The sequence below is a fragment of the Stegostoma tigrinum genome, chromosome 15 (genome assembly GCF_030684315.1).
Source record: "Stegostoma tigrinum isolate sSteTig4 chromosome 15, sSteTig4.hap1, whole genome shotgun sequence".
Taxonomy (NCBI): domain Eukaryota; kingdom Metazoa; phylum Chordata; class Chondrichthyes; order Orectolobiformes; family Stegostomatidae; genus Stegostoma; species Stegostoma tigrinum.
In genome coordinates, this window is record NC_081368.1 from 20,588,643 (window position 1) to 20,599,423 (window position 10,781).

At 42.8% G+C, this 10,781-nt stretch overlaps 1 protein-coding gene across 1 annotated transcript in view; it reads right to left on the reverse strand.

Moving 5' to 3' along the window:
- The window catches only part of LOC125458607 (insulin receptor substrate 2-A-like), a 73,540-nt gene extending 64,059 nt beyond the window's left edge, over window positions 1–9,481 (reverse strand). Inside the window, exon 1 of the mRNA XM_048544016.2 lies at window positions 5,860–9,481. Coding sequence (XP_048399973.1) covers window positions 5,860–9,475 — 3,616 coding nt within the window. The 5' untranslated portion in view covers window positions 9,476–9,481. The remainder of the gene's footprint in view (window positions 1–5,859) is intronic.
- Window positions 9,482–10,781: the final 1,300 nt, after the last annotated feature.

Below are 10,781 nucleotides of genomic sequence, written 5' to 3' on the forward strand. Positions count from 1 at the left end.
CTTATCCCGATTATCACCTTTATGTGGCTGCGACAATCTGCGTGCAGACCCTCGGGACACAAATAACAAGTATCACTGTGTAATGAGGTTATACATGTCCCTGGTGTCACGAAGAATGGGCCTGGTCTTGTTGCCAAGAACATTCCAAGTAGCTAGACATTTCCACATCACCTGTCCTTCGTACAAAAATCTGTGAAGGAAAACACCTTTCACTACAAGTCCATCAGGCAGTGGTCAGCATGTAGCATCATCGAGACTCTGCAGATAAAGGAGACAGTGGATTCCGTTGCATTGTTCCCAGAACAAACAGTCAGGGTCATTTAGCAAAACACCTAATCACGAGAACATTACAATAAGCACCAAGATGTTGCTTGGCTGACAGCAAGAAGGGCACACTAGCTGACAGATTCTTTATTACATGCCCAAACTCTAAGCTACTGCATGCTGCCCTTTAAGTGGCTGTGGGAGGGGGTCTGCCACACATCTCCTCCAAGAATGTGCCTATACAAGGAAAGTCAGGGGAGGGATTCAGTGAATTTTGTTAAGGTTTAGCCTGAGCACAGGGGTCTGTGCTATACATCTGCTCCCAGAAGCACACCAAGACAAATGGTGACAGTGGCTGGAAGACAGTCTTTCACTGGGCTGATGTACTTTGGCATGCCCAAAACCCGTTGGTCTTCCAGTGCAAAGGGTTAACCTCAACCTGGACAAGGAAAAAAGATGGCCTGCAAAAGACGGCTTTGGACTGGGTGAAAAGACAGATTTTACTAAGATAAAGCAGGAGTCATGTTGAGGTTGCACAGGACATTGATGAGGCCTCTTCTGGAGCACTGTGTGCAGCTCTGGTCACCCTGTGACAGGAAGGGTATTATTAAATTCAAGAGGGTTCAGAGAAGGTTTATCTGGATGTTGTTGGGAATGGAGTGCTCGAGTTATTAAAAAAAAGACAGAGTCTGGAAAGGCTGGGACTTTTGTCACTGCATTGTAGGAGGTTGAGGGACAACCTTGTAGTGGTTTATAAAATCAGGTCTTTTCCCTTCGGTGGGGAAGTTCAAAATTAGGAGGCATATTTTTAAGGTGAGAGGAGAAAGATTTAAAAGGGTTGGGAGGGGTAACCTTTTTCTTAAAACAAAGTTGTTTGTGTGTAGAATGAACTGCCAGAGAAAGTGGTAGATGTAGGTACAGTTACAACATTTTAAAAACATTTGGATAAGTACATGAATAGGAAAGGTTTGGAGCGTTATGGACTAACTGCAGGCAAGGGGGGCTAGTTAAATTTGGGAACATGGTCAGCATGAACTAGTTGAACCAAAGGGCTTGTTTCCATGCTATATGACTCTATCTGGCCACCGCAGACTGGGAACAGCTCCTGGTGGATAAACGCACAACAGAGCAGTGGGGAGCATTCAAAAAGGAGCCGGGGAAAGGACAGCTCCAACATGTACCCTTCGGAGGGAAATATAGGAGCAATAAGTTCAGAGAACCCTGGATGTCTAGGAGAATTCAGGTTGCAATAAGGAAGAGGAGTAGGGATTCTAGCAAATCCAAACGGAGCAAGATAGTTATAGCCCTAGAGGAATACAGAAGCACAGGAGGGAACTTATGACAGCAATCATAAGAACAAAAAGGGGCAAGAAAAAGGAACTGCAAACAGGATGTGGAAAAATCTTAAGATGTTGCCTGGGATAGAAAATTTGTGCTATAAGGAGAGACTAGATAGGCTTTTGGGTTGTTGTCTCTAAAGCAAAGAAGTCTGAGTGGGGACACGACTGAGGTGTATAACGTTATGATGGGTATGAATAGTCAGTAGTTGTCCCCCTTGGTTGAGAAGTCAATCACAAGAGGGCATAGTTTTAAAGGTAAGGGGCAAGACATTGCTTTACCAACTGTGTATGCATATAAAGTATTTTTTTTAATTAATAAAACAATATTTTTGCAATTTGAAAAATTTAGGAGTTAACCAAACTGCAGCACAGCACAAAGTCAATATGCAGTCTGTAAGCCTGAGCCATCCTGCCAGCAAAGTCCCAGTGACTTCTGTTACTTGTGCTTATGGTTTACTTTTTTCTCTTACTTCAACTCTATGGATCTGGACTTTGGAAAGGTCTTCCAAGTAGTGCTCTCCACTCTACATCACCATAGTTCAACAGTTTTGAAGTAAGGAGAGCAGCATACCCACTTAGTCAAATGAGGGAGAGCCCACATTGGGAAGAGGGAATCAGTGTGAAAAAAAAGGATCAACAGACCGAGAAGCGAGCACCACTCTAATTTCAGGGAAAAAGCCCATTAAAGACAACAGTTTTTCTTAATTTAAAAAAGATGTTTTTGTAAGTTTTTTGCAAGCCAAAAAATAGTCAAAACCTCAATAGAAAAATTGGCCACAGCCAAAACGACAGGTCAACATGAAGACACAAACAAAATTTTGATATCTATTAAATTCAAAACAAGCAACAGGTTTAGAAAACGAAAGCTAAAAAAATGATACAACTACTCATTACAACATAACAATGAAGTAAATTTGAGAAACATATTCATTGGTTTAACATTAATCATGTTAAATATGATGGAAGAATAACAAATTGTTGGCAACCAGAGGGAACAGACAGAACCATATTTATACCCCGTTCTGAAACTTGCTCAACCTTTGATTGATGACCAGCACATTCTGGGGACCAATATGGTTGGTCACCAATATGCTAGTGACCTCGCTCTTTACCCACCAAGAATCAAAAACTGATGAGTGCTTAAGTATAAAAGAAAATGCCATAACCACAGAGGTCCCACAACAGTCCAATTTGTATTGCCTTCCTGTTTCAAAAATCAGATTATGTTCACATCTATGATATCAGTGTGTCACACAGATGTATTTTAATCATGTTTTTTCTTTTGCCAAATCTATGATAACAGTATTAGTTAAGTTCGTACATCAAAAGATCATGTGATACAATTCATTTCTTTGAGTAAAATTACAAAATACAAAACCCATTCAGTAACGCTCAGGTAGAACTGTATTTCAACAATCAAAAATTAATATTTAATGAACTTCAGACTCCCTAACTCCAGATACAGTGAACTTCACTTTCAAAAAATTTTGCTCCCTATTTGTATTCTGCACAAAGTGTGGTTCTGCTGTAACGTGTTCTGGTTGACCTGTCCTTCTGACCGACACCTCCAATGTAAAAGAATTCTCATATCAGTGTTCAAATATCTTCATTATCATAGATAATGGGAACTGCAGATGCTGGAGAATCCAAAATAACAAACTGTGGAGCTGGATGAACACAGCTGGCCAAGCAGCATCTTAAGAGCACAAAAGTTGACGTTTCGGGCTTAGACCCCTCATCAGAAAAGGATCTACGGCCAAAACTTCAGCTTTTGTGCTCCTAAGGTACTGCTTGGCCTGCTGTGTTCATCCAGCTCCACACTTTGTTATCTTCATTATCATGCCCAGTTTCCTCCAACCACCCGAGCCCTTTTGGCTTCCCTGCAGGCTGTTCTTATTGGGCGTTTGTTGCCTCCTTGCTCCCCATTCTTATTGTCACAGCCACATTCCTGGGTGTCTGTTCAGCAAGTCTCTGCACAATGATCTCCAGCCTTTTCTCCTTGGAAGGTCATCTTTACCACCAAAACATTTGACAAATCTCTACATAATCCATCCCAATATTTCAGTCTTGAGCTAAGTACTTATGTTAGTCAGATGTAACTGCATGTTACTTTTGTGTTGTGAATATGTTTGGTCTATTGCATAAATGTGCTGTTGACTAGTAAATCAAAAAGGTTTCTCTACCACAATCAATGAAGAGCATACTAGCATTGGAAGTACTATCAGAAGGTTGCCATCCAGCACCTCAAGTCCGCTCTGCTATTCCATAAGACCATGACTGATCTGACTGAAATCTCACCTCACTTTGCTGCCTCCTCTCCCAACTTTGATTTTGTTGCAATCAAGAACTTAATTCAGCCTTAAAAGCAGTGACATGTTCTCTTCCACTAAAGGCAGTCAAGGCCACAACAAATCATCAACTGACAGAGAAAATTTCTCCTAGTATTAAATAGGAGCCCTTGAACATGAGCTGTATTCTATAGTTCCTTGCTCTCCTCAAAAGGGGAAGCTATTTTTCTGGCATCAAACTTGTAAATTCTTCTCGGAGCCTCATATATTTCAAGCTTAAACCCAAAAGAATGGAAGTTTTCTCAAAAGATAATCCCTTCAGTATAAGATCATTCAACTGGTTCCTTCTTTAAACTGTCTCAAATACTATCATTTCTGAAAATTTGAGACCAAAACTCTACACTATATTCCTGATTTGGTCTCACCAATGCCATGTACAATTGCAGCAAAATGTCTTAACATGTATATTTCTTTCCCTTGTCCATAAACAACATTGCGAGAATAAATCAATCACTTGCTTTACTACGTACTAATAAAAAGGAAATAAATCTTCACATTTAAGTAATAATTTCTCACAAGGAAACATTCTTTTTAAATTCACCCTTTCTTCAACCATTATGCAGTTTAACTTGTGTCTATTACACAATACTACTGAATACAAGATTCCGAAAGTAGGAAAGTTACTCTCATTCAAATCAAATTCAGCCTTCCAACAATGATATTTTTAAATCTGTAATACTCACATTCAGAAAGCAATATCACATCAAGCTTTATGACAGTGACTTCATAATTTGCTTTCCTTCTACAGAAACACATACTGAAGTGTCAAGTATTTAACAGCCCTATGAACAGGTGTAATTATACACTAGAACAAAGATGGTCTACCATAAAGTGCCCAAAAGTAGATTGAAAGAAAACTTTCAAAATTCTTAAACAGAAAACTGAACATTTCACCTGAATCACCTCCATACATGACAACTCACAACACTCCTCTTTCACTCAGTGCGCACTGTTGTTTCAACAGGTTGGGAAACTGAGCAACATTTGCTCTCTTTGTATTTATCACTAAATCCACAGCTTATGACCTCTTCATGCAGTTTGAGCTCATGGATCAATAAGCAAACAGATCACCAAGTCAGCTTTTTCAGCATGATCTAGACAACAATTAATTCAGCAGACAATGAATTCCTTTTAAAGTTAACAGGGATACAGCATCATTAGTAGCAATTGGCAGTTACCCAGATATCTCAGTTGGTCATTTATACTAATCAGAACTCTGCTCGTATCTGGAAAACTATATTGATGTGTCAAAAATTCAAAATGACACTGCAACTGATTTTAACCTGAATAAATACAGCATTACAAAAACAGTGCAACATAATCTCCTCCCATCTGCATTCAAGACCATACTTTTACATTTGTTTATGTGAAACATATGGCTACAAACACAACTTCTTCCTCCCATTTCAGTCAAATGCCTTTTTGGTTAGTCATTGGAGAATGAGTCTATTGACCAAAACTTGTATGCAATTACGCACAGCAGAAAAATGACTGGTCATGCAAACTTGCATTAAACCCAGGGCAAGTGGTACATTCATTGATACAATACACACACACACACACACACACTCTCAGAGAAAATTTCTCTAAGTTTAATTCATCACTTCCAGAAAACTAATTCAAGAGAAGGATAGTGACAGGGAAGAAACTGTTGTTATTATAGGAGAAAGTCAAAATTTAGTTTCATCTCTCTTGATACTAGCCCCTCCCACTAATATAGCTCTAACTTTCTAAAATAAGGTTTAAAGTGCACCAGGATTACAAACCACCTTTTCACTTCCTGCAACCTGCCAAGTCACTTTGAAATCTCCACCTACCATTTTGATATCCAGTTAATTTTTGTTAACCTCACATAAAACTTGGTACCTTGATCACCCGAAATATGGAAGAACAAAAACAGAACAAACCTTCAGTTGCAGATGCATAGTTCAGTCCATCTGATTTGGTAAAGTCTATGCTGGCGTAACCTCGAGAGTCTGTGCTGCTGGCAACTTGGAGGTGATCTGAAGTCTGCACACTTCCATTTGATTCACAACATCCGTGATCTTCCCTCAAGTCCAACGCAATATAGTTCAATCCATTCTGAAATCCAGCAGATGTATTTCTGCACATGGTACTCCGATGCTCATCACTAAGGCAGTCATTTGGCTTAAGCCAAACGTTATCAAATGAAGCAGAACTATGCCTTTTGCCACCATCAGCAAAAAAAGGAGAAGAGGGTGCCATTGTGGGTGTAGATGAGAATGTCTCTGAGCTGTGCCGCCTTCTTCCCTGTGGATCAGCACGGATTACCTTCGGACCATGATTGGCATCAGGAGGTTTAGAGATAGGAAATGTATTTATATTGGGATATTGATCAATAATGCACAACCTCTTCACAATGGCTGTAGGACTGGTCACCTCTACATTGTCTGACTTTGGTGAAGTAGGATGAGAGGCTGTTACTGCCAAATTAAATGTCATTTCTGTGTAATCATCCATCACAGCAGGCGTGTTGACACATGTGGCACCAAGAGGAACACTGATGTAAGCATCATTTGGCTGGCTTCTGGTTATACTAGAACCTGAAGCAATGGTCATACTAGTCAAAGGATTTGAGGAAAGAATAGCTGGCTTTGGTGACAGTACATCTAAATCAACACTCATGTAGTCTGACAACGGCGACCGTCTATGTTCACTACTGGAGCCAAGTGAAGATGGGGATCCTTCGGCTGATAGAGAATATGGTGTATTACTAGCTTTTTCATTAAAAGCAATGTTGATGTATTCTCCTGGACTTTTTGGCTCTGGCAGCAAACTATGCTCAAACAGTTTTGGTGAAGTGTTTACTTCTGGCGTGCCAAGGGACAATCTCGTGGGTCTCTCAACTTTTCCTTTTTGGAAAACACGCTCATCTTGGTTTTGTGTCCTTGGAGATTGAGAAGTATCATGAACTAAATCACTGTTACCAACACTGCCAGTAAACACTGATGTTTCTCCATATATCAACTTTCCTGGCGAACACATAGGAACATACTCATCATGTTCACCATTTTCCTCTGAGGGAGTTTTGAATGATCGAGGCAATGAATAATACGAGCTGTAGGATTTAGGAGCATCAGGGCTATTGAGGTTATAGAAGCCATCATTGGATAATTTTTGTGTATTCAGGTTTTTCTGGGACATATCCATGTATTCACTAGATAATTTTTCATTGTTGCTCCCTAGTTTTGAACTGTACTCTGTAAACATGCATCGCACTGGAGAACTGCTATCACTGGGGGACATCACCATGTATCCCCTGGAGTCCATTTGACTTGGTGACAAAGAACTAATTTGTTTCGGACCAGAAATGCTTTTAAGATTCATTGGCATATAATCTTGGCTTCTATTATGGCTAGCAGATGCAACACCAGGCATCATTGGCATATAACCATCACCTCTTGCTTTGTTTTGGCTTTGGTTTACTGATGTCCCAATCTCAATGTCACTACAATCTTTGTGGTAAGAATTAGAGGTCAACTTTGGTGATGCAGAACAGGATAACTGGCTGTTAATAACCACACGATTTGAATCAACATTAGACTCATCTAAAGACGAAGTCGTTTGTGTTGTTTTTTGATGCATTACCACAGCACCGGAACTGGTCAGAGAGTGGGTTCTCTTTCTGTACCCTTTCTCAGCAACTACATAATCATCTCTGGATCTGCCTTCGTAATTTACAGCATTTATATGTTTGTCCATTGAGATATAATCACACAAGCAATTTTCTTCTTGAATAGGTGGTGTATTACCAAGTGAATCTGGTGTATTACTCCGTACACGGAAATATCTAAAGTCCCCAGGACTTGATCCATATTCATCAGAGGAAATAAATCCACCATCACTTGGAGAACCACAAATGGATGAACTAGATGGTCGTGTAAGAGGATCAGATGCAGAACCATGTCCACTGCTGGAAGAAACACTTACAGGGCTTGTCGTAGATGGTAGGTATGTCACAGGCAGAGATACTGATCGACTATGGTTCGAGGGACCAAAAGGCGGCTTTACATACCTTCCACCTCCGTCACCCCTGCTTAAGCCCATCCTTGCAGAATTTAGGTGGATTAAACTTCCAGTAACAGATCCAAAGGGTCGTGTCATGGTACCTTCACCTTCACTGGATGTTCGAAAACGATATGCTTCACTCCTTGAGGCCGAGGCACTAGTCATGCTCTCAGTCCTGGAACGCCTTTGCAATCCAGTCTGACTTGGCGGTAAATTACCAAGATGCCTTCGAGTCAAAAATGATATGGGGTTTGTCCCAGAGGATTGACTTTTACTTCTGGGACGAAACTCAGTAAAAGCTTTCAAAGCTCTCATTGTCTCTAAAATCGTCTCATGCATGTTTTGAGCCACCACTGAATCGTCTACCTGCATCCACAACTCACCAGGGCCAATAGAGGCAGAACGGCCAACCTCAATAAAGAAAAAGTTCTCAGAGTGACCACACCTCCTGATGTTCATCAGCTGCAAATGCACGGAAGGCACGTCAGAATTGATTTTAACAAAATGAATCATCTTGCTGGAAAGACACAACCTGTACACCCCCGTCAGGTTCTTGGTTTGCCCCAGCCCTTTGGGCTTCACATTAATCTGCCACACTTCTTTGAAAACGGTGCCTGGAGTTAAATTACCATAGTTCTCCACTTCGTCGGGCTCCAGCGGTACCTTCTTCCCTTCATTCATTAGTTCACTTATGGCCAAATACCAGCTCTCTTGTTCCTGGTCATTCTCTGCCACCATGGCGAAGTACTCATCTTTTGTGTACAGAGCTACGAGGTATTTACTTTTGGCATCAGCTCGCCTACTGACCGTAAAGCACTGACAGAGCAGGATGACCCTTTTGGGGGCGGTCGATCGGTTTCTCCATTTTTTCTCGCTGTCGTAGTACTCGAGCCTGGCCGGACCCAAGTGGCTCTGCCCCCTCAGCACGAAGAAGCGCTTGTGGCCGTGCTTTTGCTTCCTCATGTAGCCGTATTTCCTCACGTCCTCGTGACAGTCCATGGTGGTCGAGGTGGTGGCGGTCGCGGTGGTGCTGGCCGCCCCTCGCGCCGCGGAGACCTCGCGCCCCGCGGGGGCAACCGTCTCGCGCTGCGTGGAGCAAACCGCCGGCTCGCGCGCGCTGCTGCTGCTGTTGTTGTGGTCGCCGTCGCCGCCGCCGCCACTGCTGACGGCGGCGTCGCGCACATTGCAAGGCTGTGTAACGTTAAGCGCCCGCTCGAGCCGTGCCGGGGGGTGCTGATCGACCGGGATCTCGCGCTGTGCCAGCTCCGTCGTCGCGTGTCCGCTTCTAACCGTTGACGACGATACTGCCGCTGCTGGTAATAATCCTGGCGCCGCTGCTGCTGTTGTTGTTGTTGTTACCACCGTCCTAGCCGCCGCGACCGTCGTCGTTCTTCTCCTCGTAGCCGTGTCCCCGGCGCGTCGGTCATTTTCGTTGTTGTAGTGCCGGTGTAGTAGTAACTGCTCCTGGTGGTAATAATTGGGCGAACTCGCCATTGTAACCGGGTGCTTCCCTCCCTACCCCCACCCCCGCCGCCGCCTGCGGATGGAAGGAAACCCCGCCACCTCTTCACCGCGCGGTTGTCTAAGGGTTTTTTTTCTCTCTCTTTCTTCCAGTCAAGGTTCTGGCTCCGTAAACATCTCTCCAACTTGCCCGTAAAGAAAACAAACATCTAAATGGAACGATTTTACCCCTCCCCCCTCCCAACCCCACACACATACACACTCACTCACTCACAGAAACACACACTCCCCTTTCTCAATCACGGTAAAAAAAACAACCTGTGACGTACACTTAATGGAGCGGACCATACTCACTTATGCTAACGAGGGAGGGCGGAGTCTGCCGTTGACGGACAGTCGTACCGACCACTTGAAAATAGGCCTTCCGCCAGGTACGTTGCCACTCAAGCGTCGAAAGCCAATCAAGTGTGGGGAAAGGCGGGGTGTCTCCGTAGGGCGCATGACGCGCCAATGACCTGAGAGGAGGGCGGGATCTGCGGCTGGCGTGTATCTTTCTCTGTGTCTTCTCCCTCTTCCTGTGCCAAGTTCGTTGGACTTGCAAAGCTTTGCTGATGAGTGTGAGGTATTGTGTAAATGAGTTTCTGATTGTGCAATTTCACTTCTTGTTGGCCATCAGGCAAGTGGTGATGCTAAAGCTTAAATACAGATTTTTTAAAAAAGCTTCCCTCATTCATATTCATCCAGCACATACCCATTTCTCATATCATCAACGACTGATTCACTTTAATAGAGGGAATGAAAGGTAAACAAATGCGTTGAGGAGTGCAGAGCCAACTATTAAGTGGGGGCATAGCATATAGGCTTGAAAGGTAACCACACCATCTCAGCGTCCGTCCCTTTATGGATGTATAGCTTTACTAAAGTTGTTCTATATAATGTATTTCGGTTTAATTTTGTTTGGTGCATTGCCTGAATAAATAGGACGATACACTGTGCTAAGCCCTCCCGGGAATTGTAGTTGACAAACACGTTTCTTTTCCGCGGAAGGGAATCCTTTGAGAAAACTGCATTTGCCAGAAAGCTGTGTAAGCGCAGGCGTGCTGATTTCTCCCAGCCCCCTCCGCATGCATGTGTTGTTTACACCAAAAATCAAGATGATTAAGCATTTGGTGCGTGTATGCAATGAAAAGGAGACGCTGTCGCCTCTCTGCCTGTGTACTTTGATCTATTAGAAATCAGGACGATGAATCATATCTACATTGCTAACCACAGCTTATTGTATACTCTTATTCTGATCTTTTTCACGCTTTAGCTTCCTACTACTAATCGAGAAAAGGGT